This window comes from Tachypleus tridentatus, chromosome 7 (assembly GCF_004210375.1).
Source record: "Tachypleus tridentatus isolate NWPU-2018 chromosome 7, ASM421037v1, whole genome shotgun sequence".
Lineage (NCBI taxonomy): Eukaryota > Metazoa > Arthropoda > Merostomata > Xiphosura > Limulidae > Tachypleus > Tachypleus tridentatus.
The window spans coordinates 127,823,354-127,843,894 of record NC_134831.1 but is presented as its reverse complement, the minus strand read 5'-3'; the positions used below and the strand labels follow the sequence as shown (position 1 = coordinate 127,843,894).

The following is a 20,541-nucleotide window of genomic DNA, read 5'->3' as shown; positions in this document are numbered from 1 at the left end:
TTTTGCTGAAACCTTCACTATAATTCTAGCAACTAACCACGACACACAGTTTGGAAAACATTGCTTTAAACTAATCGATCTCATTTACAAGATAAAACTGGTGACAAAGAAGGACAAGATTATCAGCAAAATGTACATAACGTAAAAAAGCAAAAAAAAACTTTATTTTTCTTTAATCAAAATATAAAGAAAATTCTTGTAAACAAAAATTATCCAGTAAATACTTAATGCACAGTGTTATGAAACTAATAGTAGGCTGTTACCTAGCAGAAAAGTTTTTTTTTGAAAATCTCACACTTGGTGCTCAGAAATTGTCAGACTGCTCTTAACAACAGTTTCTGAGGGGTAAGGAAGCCTCAGTTTCCAATAATATTGAATTCAACTGGCCGTATTTTCATCTCAACTTGCGGGAGAGAATAGTGGTAGCCCTTCCAAGCACGCCATTCGATACCATCAGCATAACTGTTGTGTTCCCCATTTAAGTATAGACCATTCAAGTTGGATTCGTGACAGCGATCGTACCACCAGCCTCCTTTGTACGTCTGGGCACAGTGGGTTTCATGGGTATCGTGGTCCTTATCTATTGTGGAGAAATTATGTCCATTGTGACGTCCAAAGCTGTTTCCTGAGGGGTAAAAATACGAAAACAAAAGATACGAGAACTTATAATTTCAAACATTCTAACAAAACTATTTAGTGAATTGAATACAACACTGGTTTAAAAGGAATATTTTATTTGACGATTTCATGATAAACTAAAATTTGATGGTTTTAGATAAAAAGAAGAATGAAACCACTTGAAAAGAAATTAAATCAACTTTCTTTGTTTGTAATGAAGAAACAATTAAAATATAAATGCCTTATATTAAATTTAATTATCTGTCAATTAGGCTTTGTCCTTATAATACTGCACTGAAGCTGTCGTCTCAGTCCAACACTGTCAACATTACTGTTTTTTCAACCAAAATATGTCAACATAGTTGTTGTATCAATCCAATGCTGACACCATAGTTGTTGTGTTAATCCAGTACTTTCAAGGTAAACTATACGTGTCGTGGTAATGGATGTGGGGATGAACGTGAACTTAGTGGTAACTGATTAAATAATACCACCGTTTATAGAATAGCTACATTATTTTATCTTTCATATAACAATATTCGTATTTAGTCCTAAATTCATTCAATGCTACTAATCCTTCCTACACTAAATATTTTGATAAATTATTGTCACGGTTTATAAGACAAATGTAGTTCAAGAAATATACTAAGATAAAACAATGTTTAACACTTACTCAAAGCGGAACAGAATCTCTAGAAAAAAGCCAGAAAATTGTTTTTTTCTGTGTAGAAAAATCATGAAACGTTTTGTCCAGCGTCAGTTCTGTCTTCAATCATCAGAAATATTGTTTGTTTTTCATACGTATTTGATTAATCTTACCTGCATCTCCACTGTAGTTGCCAATATGCAGACGATAAAGATAGTCTTCATTTTCTATCCAGAAATCTTGATAAATGGCGTATCGTGTGTCGTTTTCTTTATCTTTTAGGTCGAACCTGATCAAGTAGTTTCTTTGATTCGTGAGAGCAAATATTCGGTCATTTCCTGGACACAAAAAATAGATATATTTTACTGTATGTATAGATTAATCAAAAATCTTTGTAGTTCATAACTATGGAATGTGTCAAATGTGTAAAAAACACCTTAGTACCCACGGATATAACGTGTCAGTTTCATCACTGGTATTCTGTGATGTGTTACGTATTACAATTTGGAGTAGCCTGTAACTGAGTTGAATCATAAAATAAATTTAGAAGTTAAATAAATGTCGATATGTATCCAGTTTATTATATTAGTCAAAACGATTGATACACACGGTTTATTTTTTATTATAAATATAATTTAATATACAATTTATAATAACGGTTATTATAGATTATTGCAAATAATGATCTATGTGCAAATGTTTTAAAAACTTACAACAGTATGAAGTGTTCTTTCTAGTTTGGAACTTTCATGATTTCTTATCGAGGGTTTACGATGAACGAGTTATTTCGTGTTGATTGATGTAGGTACAATTCACTTAAGGGGGAGCTGAATCTGCAGGTTAAACGGTTTGTAATGCTTGAAATTTATAAATATTCCTGGTCAAATATCTAAAGTTCTCGATTAATAGGCGTTAATCACAGTTGTATCTTTTGAGGTTTATAATATACCAATAACATAATTTCTTTTATCGCACCGCGTTCATTAACTTACAGGCTTGACGAGAGTTTTTAGAAATTTAAGCTTGTATAACAATACAGACGATATACCAGTGTTTGCGTATACACATATATTGTTGATTCTTGCACTCTAGAATCTTCTACAATTTTAGTGAATACGCGGAAATTTCTCAATACAGATCTAACAGGTATGTATATTTCGAAATATAAATTAAACGTAAACGAACATTGATATTACAATAAATATGTGATAATAAATCCTTCAGAGCTGAATGTTTCCAATGCTTTCAGATTGCGTTTTGTATTTATTATTTGTTACTTTTGTTTGTTGATGCAGTCCGTTCTCACGACAAGATAAGTTAATAAAGAATATTATATAATATTGCTACAGATATCATGACTTCGGTCATTGTTTTTATTATTAACATTTTTCAATCTTTCAAATTATAATTGTCGAAGAAGAAATACAAGAAAATAATGGTCCAAATGAATTTGTTTTTCGTCTTTTCAGCTACTTTCTCACAGTCTTCACATTGTTTTAATTTCATCTTTTCAACTCTGCTTGTGTTTACTTGTTTTATCTTGTTTTAATGTTATATTTTCAACTTTGCTTATATGAACTTTTTTTATCTTGCTTTAATTTCATCTTTTCAACTGTCCCCCGCTAGTACAGCGGTAAGTCTACGGATTTAGAACGCTAAAATCAGGGGTTCAATTCCCCTTGGTGGGCTCAGCAGATAGCCCGTTGTGGATTTGATATAAGAAAGGTGCAAAGCACAAAATCACGTCTTTTCAACTTGGGAGACGCACAATACAACCATTCGTGAAACACAATGTAAATGGTTGTATTTGTGGGACTGGTTTGTTACGCCTATTTTCGCGCTTGCTGCCATATTAACCGCCCATCCATAAGATCTTGAAATTTCTTGTTACTCAGGTATAGTTTATCTGTATACAATTATTCTCGTAAACCAGCTCACCACAAGTAGGTATATATAACTTGACAGAAATATACCAGAGTGGTACAGGTCTAACAAAATAAACAGTGCAGAGAAGTATATTAATTCATTGTTTCAAGATATTTTTTGTAAAACATTAACGTATCCGAGGAAAATATAAAACGAAGGCTACCTGTTTAATATCATTTAATTTAGTTATTGTTCAAAGTTAAATAATTTGTTTATATACTTTTGCTTGGCCTTTTCTCACGTGTTGTAACGCGGGTATGTGGTATAAAAATTATTGCTAATAACTTACCTAACCAAAAATCCTTTTCAATGTTTCCAAATCCCAGTTTGTAATCTTTCCATGGTTTGTAAAAGTAGTCATTAGGGTTCCCATAATTCCCTCGTCTCTGTATTACCTGATTTTAAAACACTATGTTTATTTTAATTTGCCCAGACAATAACATTATCTGTTTCGAGTATGAAAACAAGATGGAAATAAATAATGAAAAACAGACACTTAAATTAAACCAAATGAAAACTGAAATTGATGTGTTGTAACCTGGAAGTTTAATAACAAAACGTTTTTTACATCGCATATTTTTTGTTCTAAATATCACTTACCGTAATAACAGCTTTATATCGTGTTTCAGTTTGTATATTACTGTTCCCATCTCATAAACCTTCTTCCCTAACTTTGGTGAATGTTGCAGTCCAAAACCTTATATTAAGTTAATTAAGTATATTTTGCTTTATCGTCATCATATTTTAAGTTTTAAGATAAGACAATAAACAAATGAGATTTTATTAACTACTTTTAATAACAAAACTTTTGAATTTTGTTCAGTTTCGTTAGCAAACTATTCCTTTCATCTCATAACCACGGACCCCTAACTTGGGTGAATGTGACAGTCCAAGATCTTGTATAAGGTTAACATAAAAGTTTTTGCCTTTTGTCTTCAGGTTTTAACCATTACGATTCTTTGTTTTTAATATTACCAACAATTGGACTTGTGTTACTAGATTATAGAACGTTGATTTATATTATAAGGTTCCTCGCTGGTAGAGCGGCAAGTCTATGGATTTACAACGCTAAAATTAGGGGTTCGATATCCTGCGGTGTTCTCAGCAGATATATGAGAAAAACACACACACACACACTTTCATCCTTGATAGTAAGTGGTACTTACTGTCCACCCCCCTCCGTCAGTTTTCATATCACAGTAAACATTCAAAGTTCCTACAGTCATCCAAGACTTTGGCCAAATACGGTACACTCCACTTGAACGATGTCCATTCAGTAAGATGTCAGCACAGTCCGTTGGATCAGGAGAAACGATTGGTTGAGCTACTTCACTTGTTCCTGTGCCAAATAATAATGTTACAGTATTTGTAGTTAACATTATATCATAATTATTAAGTTAGTAAGAAAATTGAAAATAGCTAAGTATTTGTTAATAGAAATAACCTATGACTTTTTCAACATTAAAGAAACTTAATATATACATATTGTTATATAATTTGTGATATATATACATGTATGATTCACGCTATTCCAATACATGTATATAGAGAGTTACTGGCCATTAGAGATTTATAAGAGAAAAAAGAACACATGTTAATATTTATGTGGCTGTTTTTAGAAAGTTTCACCACAAGGATTTATTTGTTGTCAGTCTGACCTTTGTCCTTCAACTGTTCTTTGACGTGAGAAGCCAAGACTGTGATAGAATCCAGAAGGCCTGTGGACGACGTGACGTCACAGAGTTCCTTATTCTGGCTACTCGTTAATCCATACTTCTGACCAATCAGAGTGACCACAAGTAAAATATTCCGTAGGTTGTGCATTTTTGGGTTTTCTTTAGCTAGTGTTATATACAAAAGTAAAGCTTTAGACACTTTAAACTATAGACAAATTGTATACTTCTCATTGGTTTTGTATTTTCATTATTTGACAACAAAAGATAATCTATTATCATTTTGATAATCATTCTACCAATCCTTTTTCTCACCATAACTAACAGAAATCAAGGTTATATTGTTGTAGAAACAGCCTGTTCACACTATTTCTCTACTAACTGGCAAAGATTACACTGCGAAAAGTTCACAATAGGAGAAATACCAATGTCTGTCTATTGTCGGGTCTTTGATAACTGGGAAGAGTCAGGTGCTTTTGACCTCTTCCTCACTCCTGCGCATGATGTTATTCGTAAGGTGATGTTTTATTGACTACACGAGGATCAGAACCAGCACTGATCCCTTTCAAAGGCATGCTCATGTAGGTAAGTAATGCAACATATGATGCATATAACACTTTCTCTTTGTTTGGTTAGCATATAATCCTACACTTCACAAAGAGTTCCAATGATGTTTTAGCATTTTACACACATTTTAAGTTAAAAAGTGAGAACATTTACCTGAATATCCTACAATGTTTTAAGAATAACCTAAAATTATGTTAGGTTTGATATGTCGAGTAGTTAGGTGGCGTGTTTTTTATTTCTTATATATTTATTCACTGGTGAGAAGTGATTAGGACAATAATATTCGTGTAGCCAGTATCTGCTACCTAGTTTGTATAATAAATAATTTTTTTGAAGTAATTTAGTGTACTATGTGGAGTCAATCTGTTACTGTTTCTGTGTTTGAGTGTTCATGCGTGAAACCAGGGGAAGTAGTTAGTTCTAGAAACTTTATAAACGGTTATAAGTGGTGAGTTTTTCACAGTTTGTAGTTTACTTTGTACTAGTTTTATTGCTACATTTACCCATGCTGAAGCTACGTAGTTAATTACAGGTCAGATGCATGTTTTGTAGATGTTTAATATGTTGTCAGCTGTTGCTATTACCCAGTTAGTCTCCCAGCATCGTTTGTTTGTTGTTGTTTTTTTTTGCCAGATTTTGGTTCTAACCTTGTTTAAGTAGTTTATTCACGTTAGTTTTGAGTCATAAGTTAGTTTTAGAAATTTGGTGGAGAGGGTATGTAGCAGTCTGCAGGAATGTTCCATTCATATATATTATTGGTTCTCTTTTTACGTTTGGTTAATTTGGTGAGAACCACTAGTTGGTTTTATGGTATATGGATTTTAATTCTATATTTTTGATAATGTTCAGTTACTCTATTTAATTGGGGTTATATATCTGTAGGTGCTACCTTCTGTTTGGTTTTTGAATTTCGCGCAAAACTGCACATGAGCTATCTGCGCTAGCCGATCCTAATTTATCAGTGTAAGACTAGGGAGAAAGAAGGCAGCTAGTGATCACCACTCACCGCCAACTCCTTGGCTACTCTACCTTTTCCTGCACATTATTTGAGATATCCGATGATGTCATGGGAGGTATGTTGCTGGGCGTCGAGATGTATGAGGATAGAGGGCACCTTGTCCCTATTTTATTCATTCACCACAGGTGTATGAATCTTTATTAAATTCACAATTTCGGACTACTTCTGGAAAGACTTTCTGCGGACGCCCATGTGTGTGCTTTGAGGAAGTTTATGATTATCCTATTGTTATTGTTTGCTTTTTAATGTTAATATAATTTTGTTTTCTTATAAAAAAGCCACATCGGGCTATCTGCTGTGTCCACGGAGGGGAAACAAACCCCTGATTTTGGCGTTGTAAATCAATAGACGTACCGTTGTACCAGCGGGGGACTATATAAATAAATCAACAAACTACGTCATGCATTGGAAAACAAAAACACTTTGTCCTGAAACTTCTCAAACACCTTTAAAAAATGAAAATAAAAATGAAGTAAATGAAAGAGAAATAAAAAGCTCACACGCATGCAGAATGTGCTATCCAATCATATTTTAAGTTGAATCAAAAGCCCACACGCATGCAGTATGTGATATCCAATCATATTTTAAGTTGAATCAAAAGCCCACACGCATGCGGTATGTGATATCCAATCATATTTTAAGTTGGACGTAGCGTAAGTGAATATGACATGTATGAAGTAAGCCTAATAAACTGATATAGTAAACGTATTACTTGTTAGTATAATTAATCAAAAACACTCATTCAGTGGGTTTAAAATACATAACATCACTTTTCTAATAAACTTGTTATATTAGTCTTTCTAATAAACTTGTTATATCAGTCTTTCTAATAAACTTGTTATGTTAGTCTTTCTAATAAACTTGTTATATCAGTCTTTCTAATAAACTTGTTATGTTAGTCTTTCTAATAAACTTGTTATATCAGTCTTTTTAATAAACTTGTTATATCAGTCTTTCTAATAAACTTGTTATATTAGTCTTTCTAATAAACTTGTTATATCAGTCTTTCTAATAAACTTGTTATATCAGTCTTTCTAATAAACTTGTTATATCAGTCTTTTTAATAAACTTGTTATATCAGTCTTTGTAATAAACTTGTTATATTAGTCTTTCTAATAAACTTGTTATGTTAGTCTTTCTAATAAACTTGTTATATCAGTCTTTCTAATAAACTTGTTATATCAGTCTTTTTAATAAACTTGTTATATCAGTCTTTCTAATAAACTTGTTATATCAGTCTTTCTAATAAACTTGTTATATTAGTCTTTCTAATAAACTTGTTATATCAGTCTTTTTAATAAACTTGTTATATCAGTCTTTCTAATAAACTTGTTATATCAGTCTTTCTAATAAACTTGTTATATCAGTCTTTCTAATAAACTTGTTATATCAGTCTTTCTAATAAACTTGTTATATCAGTCTTTTTAATAAACTTGTTATATCAGTCTTTCTAATAAACTTGTTATATCAATCTTTCCAATGAACTTGTTATATTAGTCTTTGTAATGAACTTGTTATATTAGTCTTTCTAATGAACTTGTTATATTAGTCTTTGTAATGAACTTGTTATATTAGTTTTTCTAATAAACTTGTTATATTAACATGTTTAACGAATACCTATCAATATTTTCCGTATTATTTTATTGACTTAAATATTGATTACCTAAGTCAAATTATCTAAACTTCTGAAGTAGATTTAAAATTACAATCTAGAAATAAAACTATTGAATGCACTAAAATAAAACTATTGAATGTACAAAAATAAAACTATTGAATGCACTAAAATAAAACTATTGAATGTACAAAAATAAAACTATTGAATGCACTAAAATAAAACTATTGAATGTACAAAAATAAAACTATTGAATGTTCTAAGTATACTAAAAAATAAAACTATTGAATGTTCTAAATATACTAAAAAATAAAACTATTGAATATACTAGATATACTAAAAATAAAAGTATTGAATGCTTTAAATATACTAAAAATAAAACTATTGAATGTTTTAAATACACTAAAAAATAAAACTATTGAATATACTAGATATACTAAAAATAAAAGTATTGAATGCTTTAAATATACTAAAAATAAAACTATTGAATGTTTTAAATACACTAAAAAATAAAACTGTTGAATGTACTGAAATATACTAAAAATAAAACTATTAAATATATTGAAATATACTTTAAAATAAGACTATTGAATGTACTAAAATAGAACTATTAAATGTTTTAAATATACTAAAAAATAAAACTACTGAATTTACTAAAATATACTTCGAAGTATAACTATTGAATGCACTAAAATAAAACTATTAAATATTCTAAAATATATTAAAAATAAAAAAATATTGAATATACTGAAGTATACTTTAAAATAAAACTATTGAATGTACTAAAATATATTAAAAATAAAAAATATTGAATATACTGAAGTATACTTTATAATAAAACTATTGAATGTACTAAAATATATCTAAAATATTGAATCATGGTATATGTCCAGATGATATTTTGCACGATAACTCATCATTTATTGGATATTGAAGTAATTTCTAGCTAAACACGACAATTTTCAAAGTTAGAAATAGGTGGTTTATTTCACACCGGATGATACTCATTAAGTTGTCAATCCTTACGCTCCGTCAGATCAAAAGGAGCTCGGCATGGCGAGGTGGTTAAGGCGCTCAACTCGTAATCTGAAGGTCGCGGTTCGAATCCCCCTTGCATCAAATATGCTCGCCCTTTCAACCGTGGTGGCGTTATAATGTGACGGTCAATCCCATTATTCGTTGGTAAAAGAGTAGCCCAACAGTTGGCGGTGGGTGGAGATGACTAGCTGCTTCGTCTCTAGTCTTACACTTGAAAATTAGGGACAGCTAATGCAGATAGTTCTCGTGTGGCTTTGCGCAAAATTCTAAAAGAAACAAACAAACAGATCGACGGAAAATAAAACTTTGCTACTGAACGTCGTATGATTCATTCCCCCAGTGGCACAACAGTTTGTCTGCGGACACTTACTACTAGAAACCGGATTTCGATACCCATAGTGGTCAGAGCAGTGATAGTTTCCCTTGTCTAGCTTTAATGCTTAATTACAAACATCGTGTGGTTCGTACGAATCACTGCTGCCATCTGTGGAGGTCTTAATAAAACACAACTTAGAAAAACAAATCGTTTGTTGTTAAACGCAAAACTTTTAACAATGAACTCGATTTTTAGCGATAAAGCTCTCAGTCCTACCACTGAGCCATCGGGGACGAAACAAATAGTTAAACCATCTTAAGTGATATGAAAAGATGCGATATTGAAATTTATAATAAATTGCAAATGGCTGGTATACCAATACCAGCCGTTCTGAGATACATTTAAGGTGTTCGACTCGTAATCTGAGGGTCGCGGGTTCGAATCTCTGTCATACTCAAGATGCTCGCTCTTTCAGCCGTGGGGCGTTATAATGTGACGGTCAATCTCCCTATTCGTTGGTAAAAGAGTAACTCAAGAGTTAGTGGTGGTTACTAGCTGCCTTCTCTCTAGTCTTACTCTTCTCTCTAGTGTAAATTAGGGTCGACTAGCGCAGATGATAGCCCTCGTGTAACTTTGCGCGAAATTAAAACAAAAACAAACCTATTTTCTATCTCCTAGACACCTGCTTCCGTCTAGTTAATCTCTATTAAGAAAAGTTATAAGCTTCGTGTTTAATTTTGCGATCTGTTGGTTAGCACGGGTACATGTTGGTTAGTGAGTTATCACTGTTCTAATCCTCCTACTTTAGAAATTATCCCTAAACGCTCATTTTTTGAGATTCTTTACAGTTTCAGGAATAATATGCATCACGTAAGCAGAAGGTGCGTAATGACTCACCTGGAAAAGGTTTTGTTGTTATTTCAGGTTACTAATATGTAGCCTCAGTTGAGGCTACAGGAGTACTTTGGTGTGGGCAGTAGTGAGCGCAAGATGCATGTGGTCACTTCATTTGCATTTTGCCAGATTTCAATGTGTTTGGTCACTATCCACATTATTTTGTATTTGGCAGTGACCTTTATTCTCCTGCACGATCGATGACTCATGGTGTGCTGCCACTTTGAGCATGTGATTGTCTTTTAAATAGTCTGTTAACAAGTAGAAATCACTCAACTGAGAAGAATTCCAAGTTCCATTTCTAATATTTATATTCAATGTCAGTCAGTAACTGCTTTGGAGCGTATTGAATGCAACTTCAAATACACACGATTATTTTAACTTTAACTCTTAGTACAAGTTACATAATTTCTCCTGCAAATTCCTACAATGGTACCGATTTCAGCTAACATTAAGTCATTACTAGATGATGAACTTAGTACACATAAAACATAGATTCTGTACTGAAAACCAAGAAACTTACCTATGGTGTCTGTCTAACCTCGTGAACATAAAAAAACAGTTATGATAAGTAACAATTCAAAGAATTGGTTATTAACTGAGTTTTAAAAAGGGAAAATATTAAACTGACGTATTGAAAATATAGAAAAGAATTCCAATTATGTCTTTACAAATAAACTTAAAACAAGAAACATATTACAAGGTAAACATTGTAGCAAATCCATGGCTAACTGGATCATGGAACACTTAAGCTAACATTAATTTTAATTAATTAAAAAGTGAGCGTTTTATCGTTGGAATTTGAATATGTACATAAATATATCCGACTAATAAATAACACTGTACTACGTTTAGGTGAGTCTATGTATTGGGTGACAACCAACGATTACTAATATTAAAGAATAAAGCATTATCTGTAACACACGTTAACAAAAATCAAGTGAGTGTCAACCAACGTTTGTGTAATACAAAGTATGAGAAACCTTAGTCACGTAGCAACAAAGGATCAACATTTCTAGTTAATTTCTTAGTTAACTGACAAAACTAATATCTTTAACCTTGTAGGCTAGCTAATCTTTGAATCAATATTTGCACAGTAATATTATACCTCTGATACACAGCTAACCAAACCAATGACAGGGAAAGAATGTAATATTTAGATATCGGCTACAATGTGAAATTGCACATCTTATATTGCACGCGGAGAGAGATGTGCTGCTCATTACACACTAAAGTAAAAATAAAATGTTGTAGTTCAAACTTTCAAACCTAAGTAAAAAAAAAAGTGGCCCATCAGCAAACAATACAAAAACATAATCACTTCGTTGCTAAGCCTAATGACACACCTTAGAAATTTCAGTGTTTTTGAAGCATTTGCTGTAGAAGTGTCACATTTATGCCAAACAATACAAAAACATAATCACTTCGTTGCTAAGCCTAATGACACACCTTAGAAATTTCAGTGTTTTTGAAGCATTCGCTGTAGAAGTGTCACATTTATGTAAAACAATACAAAAAATTTATCACTTCGTTGCTAAGCCTCATGACACACCTTAGAAATTTCAGTGTTTTTGAAGCATTCGCTGTAGAAGTGTCACATTTATGCCAAACAATACAAAAACATAATCACTTCGTTGCTAAGCCTAATGACACACCTTAGAAATTTCAGTGTTTTTGAAGCATTCGCTGTAGAAGTGTCACATTTATGTCAAACAATACAAAAAATTTATTACTTCGTTGCTAAGCCTAATGACACACCTCAGAAATTTCAGTGTTTTTGAAGCATTCGCTGTAGACGTGTCACATTTAAGTCATTTCGTAAAGCTAGGCAATTTTATGTCTATGACATTCATGCAATAACTTAAACACAGACTTCAAGTAACAACTCATATTGCCTAAACGTAATTACAACAAAAGTGTAAAATTTATTAATATTAACATAACGTTGTACGCTTCTCAAAAATGATATAAATAGATATAAATAAGGCCTACCACCTACTCCGTGGGGTGCTCTTGTCTAATCAAATAATGGGACATACACTGCTGGCCAAACTTTTAAGGCCAATGAACATAAAGACAAAATATGCATTTTGCGTTGTTAGACTCAACCACTTATTTGAGTAGAGATTCAATAGATGAAAATAAGAAAAGGGAAAATATAAATAAAATCTTTTTTAGCATTTAATAGGGAAAATGTGAACACTATGAAATTAGCCTAAATACTAGCTGGTCAAAAGTTTAAGACCATACCAAAAAGAAGTCCTAAACAGGGTGGTAAATGCCCAACAAGAGGTCTCAGTAGTGAGTTGCACGGCCGTCATTGCGAATAACTGCAAACATTCAGTTTGGCATGGTCGATATAAGCGTTTGCAGAAGGCTGGCTGGAATGTTATTCCAAGTGGTGAAGATGGCTTCACGAAGATCATGCATTGTTTGGAATTGACGTCCAATTCTGTAGACTCCCTTGCCATCCACCCCCAAACATTTTCAATGGGGTTCAGTTCGGGCGAACACGCTGGATGGTCCAAAAGAATAGAGTTATTCATCATGAAAAAGTCCTTTGTCTTGCGGGCATTGAGGATTGCAGCATTGTCCTGCTGAAAGATCCAGTTATTTCCACACAAGCGAGGGTCTTCAGTCAATAAGGATGCTCTCTCCAGCATGCCAGTGTAGCCAGCCGCTGTGTGACGCCCCTGTATAACCTGAAACTCCATTGTTCCATGGAAGGAGAAAGCACCCCAGATCATGATGGAACCTCCTCCACTGTGTCGGGTAGAAAATGTCTCCGGTGGGATATCCTTATCGTGCCAGTAACGTTGGAAACCATATAGACCATCCAGGTTAAATTTCTTCTCATCAGAGAAAACAAAACCTTCTTCCACTTTTCTACGTTCCATGTTTGGTGCTTCTCAGCAAAGTTTAACCGAGTTGTTTCGTGGTGTGGAAGGAGGCGTGGCCTTTGAAGACGTTTACAGTTTTTAAAACCTTTCTCTCGTAGATGCCGTCTTATTGTTCTTGAGCTGCATTCTGTGTCCGTAAGGGCCTTAATATGGTTCGACGATCGGTAGGTGTCTTGCTGGACAACCCGTCGAATCCTCCTGCTCAACGCCGGCGAAATTTTCTTGGGCCGACGACTTGAAATTCTCGTTCCGTATCCCTCAGGGTCTTTTAAGAAATTTACAACAGCAGTTTTACTCCGCCCAATTTCACCAGCGATGGCACGTTGAGAAAGACCTCGCTTTTGCAGCTCGACAATTCTGCCACGTTGAAACTCTGTCAACTTTTTAGCCTTTGCCATGTTTTTACCCAATGTAAAACAGGAGATGTCAGTGGAAGATATTGACAACGCTAATGCTTGAACACAAATGATTAAATTTCGTTACGTGTTTACCGATTAATGCTTCGTTTCTGTATGGCCTTAAACTTTGACCGACTAGTATTTAGGCTAATTTAATAGTGTTCACATTTTCCCTATTAAATGCTAAAAAAGATTTTATTTATATTTTCCCTTTTCTTATTTTCATCTATTGAATCTCTACTCAAGTAAGTGGTTGAGTCTAACAACGCAAAATGCATATTTTGTCTTTATGTTCATTGGCCTTAAGATTTTGGCCAACAGTGTATCTGTCACTCTTATAACGTACCAAAAGAGGAGGGGTGCGAACTATGAGCTTTGGAAATACAAATCCGGGCCTGTTAACCACTAAGCCATGCTCTGCCCGAAAAAAATAGTGACTATACGCATCAGTTAGAAAACATGATTTTGAAAATATTTAAAAAGGTGTATTTGTGAAAAGCGTCGCCTAATTCGCATGGTATTAGAAAAACCAAGATGCACCTACCTAATGTAGAAGGTGTGCTCTGTTCGCTCAACCACTTTTTAAAGTCTGAAGCGTTTTAGAAGATCTGAACGTTTATATAGTGATATAATAGAGATGACGACTTTCCTTTTATGGGCATATGTTAACGACATTCTTTGAATGCCTCTATGCTGACTTGGTTTTCAAGGTGAACTTTCTCTCAGATAAGGTTATTTTTCTCACTTAGGAAAGAGCATTTATGCCGGTTTTTAACCTTAGTGAATGATTTGATAAGATCATCGACTTAAGACACATCCAATGTTATAAAAACCGGTTGGTAAACATTCTGGGAAACCTACTTGCTTGTTCGGCTATTATTATGGTTTACAACAATAGAAAGAGGTCGTGAACTATATACACGCATACATACTATAAAAAATAGCCCAAAGCAGTTATTTATGTTTTATGAAATTAAAAAAATATACCGGCATCCCATTCGCACAAACACAGACAATAGAAAAAACGCGTGAAATAATTAAACACTGTCCATTGGTTGTCATAATAACCGAATCTGTATTTTAGCCAATCTTGAGATACGAAAAAAACTAAGCTGCTGTGATTGATATACAAGTTGGTCGTGTAAAACTTTAATATCAATAGTGTGGCTCAACAATAGAAAAATACATGTGAAATACCCCAAACTTCACTCAGATCTGGCAGTTTTAACTGGTTAAAGAAGGGTATGGATTCATCTGGTAGTTAAATGTTGTTGATTGACACGCACAGTGAAAGAATGTAACATTATTTTTACCACGATAAAGCAATTATATTTATCTTTCATCAACGAAATAGTAGTGTCTGTTAAATGTTTTGAGCAAAAGCTGTTATTTTTCATTTCATAATTAATGACAACTTCTTAAAAGACGCCCTCCAGTGGCACAGCGGAATGTTTGCGAACTCTCATCTCCAGAAACCGGTTTTCGATACTCTTGGTGGGCAAAGCACAGATAACCCATTTTGTATTTGTGTTTGATTCCAATTAATCAATCGTTATTTAATAAAATCCTGAAAGAAATAAAAAAACAAGAAAATAAATATAGGCGCCGTCATGGCCAGGTGGGTTAAGGCGTTCGACTCGTAATCTGAGGGTCGCGGGTTCGAATCACTGTTACACCAAACATGCTTGCCTTTTCAGCCGGGAGGGCGTTATAATGTTTCGGTCAATCCCACTATTCGTTGGTAAAAGAGTAGCCCAAGAGTTGGCGGTGGGTGATGATGACTAATTGCCTTCCCTCTAGTCTTACACTGCTAAATTATGGACGGTTAGCGCAGATAACCCTCGTGTAGCTTTGCGCGAAATTAAAACAAAATAAATATTGCCAATTCATTTCTGACAAAAGAGTTACCACACAAGATCACATACAAAAGTTATTGTGAATTTCAAAACAAAATAAACACACACACACAAACAAAGAAACAAATTCGAGCGCTTTCTAATAGTTCACTTTATTCTTCCTAAGAAGAACAATCAGGTATTCAAAAGCGTTCTAGTTTTAGGCCTTTTTCTGAAATTTTTTGCCAATTCAGTGAAATTTTCAGCTTAAAAGACCTTGGTTTATAAGGTTAGGTAAGAAATTCCCAGGACTAAGGCATAAACTTCCATAACTTTGAATCACTGACCAGAGGAAAAACAGCCAGCCAGAAGCACCTGTCGCCATATGAACTTTGTGATGAGTCGCGGGAATTACTGTTATCTTATAACGCACTCACTGGTCAAAGTGCGGAACCCGTTCAACTGCATCACGTCTCAAACTTTAGACCATGGAGTCGAAAAATTAAACACGTGTGGCCGTTAGTTTCATTCGGGGTGTAAAAAATGTTTATATTTTCATTAGAATGTATAAAGATTTTGTTACGTAACAGTGTAACAAGAAATAATGTCCAGAGAGTCAACTGCGACGAATGGAATTATGAGAAACGGAAAAGTTACTAAGTGTACAAGGTAAATAAACAGTACCTCAAAGTACTCGCGACCCTTAAATTACGAATCGAGTGCCTTAACCACCTGGCCATGCCGTGCCCATATTTCTCAGTGTTTATTTTATTTTAACATGTTTGAAAATCGTATTTACAACTGTGGACTTTGAATCAGTTTTGATATAAACGTTTAGAATGAGAAGGTAGCTGTTCAACAGTATTCCCTCCCGTTATAATGTGACGGTCAATCCCACTACTCGTTGGTAAAAGAGTAGCCCAAGAGTTGGCGGTGGGTGGTGATGACTAGCTGCTTTCTCTCTAGTCTTACATTGCTAAATTAGGGATGGCTAGCGCAGATAGCCCTCGAGTAGCTTTGCGCGAAATTCAAAACAAACCAATCAACGATGTTCGTGGTTTTAACCGTCATTCGTATAGCGCACTCTGGACCCAAAAGGCGGAATGAAATATTTGTGGTAATAGACACTCCTCCCCCGCTGGTACAACGGTAAGTCTTCGGATTTACAATGCTAAAATCAGGGCTTCGATTCCCTTGCGTGGACTCAGCAGATAGCTTATTGTGGCTTTGCTAGAAGAAAAAAAAATACACACACATAATAGAAACTCTCGACGCCAGGCTAATGAATTTTTGTTTAATGAACAACGTATATGAATGGAAATTTTGTTTGTTTCGTTGCACAGTGTGAACACAATTTTAGCATTTGTATGTCCTCAAATTTACCACTGAAGTATTCGGGGAGGAATGAAGTAATGCGATTGTCCCTGTTTCTATTGTCCCTTAGTAACATCAAGGGTCAAATAGATTTGGAGAAACCAGCTGCTCGAAGTTTTGTTTTCGGGAAATTTTATTTTGTATAAATGACTTTCGATTACCATTAATAATAATAGTGAAGTTAAATTGAAACTTAAGTAATAATAATGAAGTTAAAGTGAAACTTAAGTAATAATAATGAAGTTAAAGTGAAACTTAAGTTATAATAATGAAGTTAAAGGGAAACTTAAGTTATAATAATGAAGTTAAAGGGAAACTTAAGTTATAATAATGAAGTTAAAGTAAAACATAAGTATTGTTCAAAGTACTTTAGCTAAATAATTTCAAACTACCTTCTAAGAGAAACCGAGGTTCGATTCTACTGGTTACTATTACAAACATCGAGGTTTGTCTCACAAATGTTGATTCTTGTTCATTTTCTAGATCAAGTACAGAATTTTGGTGATTCACAGAGAAACCACAACACCACACGAAACCGTAATTTTTAAGACAAGAATAATAGAATGAAGTGAAATAATCAGTTTTCCCAAACTTCATCAGACAAAACAAGTGGCACCAAAGTCTGTATTTAATATCTAGTTTAGTGAATCACCGTTAGGTTTATAATGAAATCTACATAGTAGTTAAGGTTTAGTAAACCTTTCATTAATTTAAAATCTAGTTTAGTAAATCACGGTTAGGTTTATAATGAAATCTACATATTAGTTAAGGTTTAGTTAACCTTTCATTAATTTAAAATCTAGTTTAGTAAATCACGGTTAGGTTTATAATGAAATCTACATATTAGTTAAGGTTTAGTTAACCTTTCATTAATTTAAATTATAAATATACATTTATAGTACTTCGCAAAATTGTTAGGACAAACGAATATTTTTCCATTCTTTTAACAGATCAAGGTTCATTATTTCTCCAGTTTCTCCAGTGCTACGAGTTGGAAATGTTTCCTCTTTTGGTATTGACAATTGAATGAAAGAACTATGTATATATATAGGAAGACATACAGGACATAAGACCCAATGCTATTTCAAAGGTGCAAACAGTAACATAAATATACCTAGTCTTCTATTCTTGTTTTACTTAACTACATTACTTCTTTGGTTTGTTTGTAATTTCGCGCAAAGCTACACGAGGGCTATCTGTGATAGCCGTACCTAATTTAGTAGGAAAAGACTAGAGGAAAGGTAGCTAGTCACCACCATCACCCACCGCTAACTCTGGGGCTACTCTTCTACCAACGAGTAGTAGGATATATTGACATGTAATAACGCCCTCACGGCTGAAAGGGCAAGCATATTTGGTGTAACGAGGATTCGAATCCACAAATTACGAGTCTAACGCCCTAACCACCTGATCATACCGAGCTATTTCGTCTTTACAGGGTTTGTTTCTTTGTACAGTTTAAATCTTTACTGATTCTGCATCTATATACAGCTAACCTCTATATCTTAATTTTTAGCTAGAGCTGATAAAAGGTATGAGGTTTACTTGAAATTAACTTCAATAAATATAATAATTTGCTGCGGTGTTTTTAGCTAATTTTACAGGCTAACCTTTTCTATACGTTATCGTGAAAAATCATTCAGCTTTGATTTCGGTTTGCAGTTAAGCAGTATTTCTTCCATTAACGTATCGAAAAGTTAAAAGTGTTTTTTTTTTTCGTAGTTATAATTTTTTTTTTGTTATTAAAAGGATAGGTGAGCAATTTTATAGCAACAGCAGATAACAGCGACCACAGTGTCACATTTCTGAAACACTATTACAAGTACGCCATCACTCAGTGAACGTGATTTAGTGATCAAAGGTCCCATTTTTAGTTCAGTGTTCCTGCGAAACAAATACCTGGCGATCAAATATTCTCCGCAGTGCTCGTTTGATTCCGTATACAGGGTAGTGTTGAGGTTTGTACTGTTTGTAATCTGTGGTCGTATCACGGCAGATAGTTGTGATTAGCATTGAAGACGACCTTCGTTCAGAAACAATGAGAACTTGCAAGGACGTGAAACTCTACATAATACTGGCACTGTCTAGCTTTTTTGTCGGAGCAGAACTGGTTGCTAGTCATTTTACAAAATCTCTAGTGCTGCTGGCAGACTCTTATCACATGTTGTATAACGTCCTCTCTCTCTTGTTGCTGATTGTCAACTATAACCTGACCAAGGAAAGAACTCTAAAGAACACCTTCGGATGGGCCCGTGTCGAAGTTTTCGGAGTGTTAGTAAATATGCTACTTCTAGTCGCTTTGTGTTTTCCTGTCTGTGTGGAAGCACTCCAGACGATGGTTCATGTTTCATATGAAAACACACAAACCAAGTACCCAGCAGGCTTGCTAGTCTTCGGTGCGGGTGGTTTGTGTTTGAATTTTATCTGTATAGCCTTGCTTGGAGGATACACGCGTCACCAAAGTTGCTATCTGAGAGTTAACGGTGGCGACGTCCAGGTCAACTTGGTACTGTTGACAGACGAAAATACGAACAAATCTGACCAATTACAGCCACTCGGAAAAATCAGGTGCGCCTCATCAACTGACCGGTCGTACTGTTTTGTTAACCACGGAACCTTGGAGTTCTCTAGATATTTACACCGCATGCTTGACCTTTTACGTGACACGTGCAGTTGCGTTTTGGTCATAATAGTGGGTTGCTTTGTCCTTTATTTCGATGATCAAGAGTTTATTAGATACACTGATCCTGTCGTTAGTTTAGTCACTGTTGTTGTTCTAATCTCTACCAACTATCACTTTATAAAAGAAAGTGGTATGATTCTCCTCCAAACTGCACCTGATTACATCGACGTCCAAGAACTAACCAAGCGCCTCCTAGCGAAATTTCCAATTATTCGTAATGTACACGACTTACACGTATGGAGACTGACCGGAGCTCACGCGATCGCCACTGTACATATCATCTTGGACTATCCTAGTGAGTATTTAAATATTTCCCACCAGGTGAAAAACTTCTTCCAGGACGAAGGGATTGCTTTTGTCACTGTCCAACCAGAATTTTTTCAAGGTGCCGGGTTTCTTCCGAGTATGGATTGTGTTCTTCAGTGTTCAGAGTCTCGTACGTGTAGGGATCTCACGTGCTGTGGACCACTTCGAAGGTCTTTTACGACACAGCCAGAAGAAGGAGACAGCTCCATCTGTCAGAGGAAGCTTTATGTTGACAGTTCAGAAGTTTCAACTGGTGGTGGAAATTATCGGTACGAACAACATTCACAAAACCTGTGTGATGATACTGGAAGACACAAAAAAAGTACACCGGACAAAACTAACGCTGACTCTGGCAGAGATTTTGTAGAATACGTTTATTATTTCGAAAACCTAGAAAACAGTAAAGAAACTGCTGTGTGACACATATAAAAGTTAAGCGTCGAGGCTGCGAAACCTGGAAAACTGAAGAAAACCAGACTGAAAAAACTGGAAGAAAAGAAAGCGGGAAAAGTGACATGATTGTTGTTACCAACCGTAATATATTTGAAAATCACGTGACACTTCAAAAATTATTATGGTTACGTGAGAAATGATACGTGAAATGTAAAAAAAGGAATCGATGTGGAATGTAGATAAAAACACGCATAAAAACCAGAATTTTTTTTTTAAAGGAATAAGACTGGAAAACGTAATGAAAATCATTTGAAGTTTGAGGATTGGGATTTTTTTTTTTTTTT

The 20,541-nt window shown here is 34.3% G+C and overlaps 2 protein-coding genes across 2 annotated transcripts; one reads left to right on the top strand and one right to left on the bottom strand.

The window, feature by feature from the left end:
- Window positions 1-144: 144 nt before the first annotated feature.
- On the bottom strand, window positions 145-14,240 carry LOC143256566 (techylectin-5A-like). The gene is made up of 6 exons (XM_076513941.1): window positions 14,151-14,240; window positions 4,849-5,031; window positions 4,357-4,529; window positions 3,480-3,585; window positions 1,438-1,602; window positions 145-625 (listed from the first exon to the last, which is right to left on the bottom strand). Exons 2-6 carry the CDS (start codon window positions 5,012-5,014, stop codon window positions 357-359), a joined length of 879 nt encoding a protein of 292 aa, XP_076370056.1. The 5' UTR covers window positions 5,015-5,031; window positions 14,151-14,240; the 3' UTR covers window positions 145-356.
- Window positions 14,241-18,853: 4,613 nt separating this feature from the next.
- LOC143257807 (proton-coupled zinc antiporter SLC30A1-like) lies at window positions 18,854-20,224 on the top strand. The gene has a single exon (XM_076516836.1). It carries the CDS (start codon window positions 18,854-18,856, stop codon window positions 20,222-20,224), a length of 1,371 nt encoding a protein of 456 aa, XP_076372951.1.
- The last annotated feature ends 317 nt before the right edge of the window (window positions 20,225-20,541 follow it).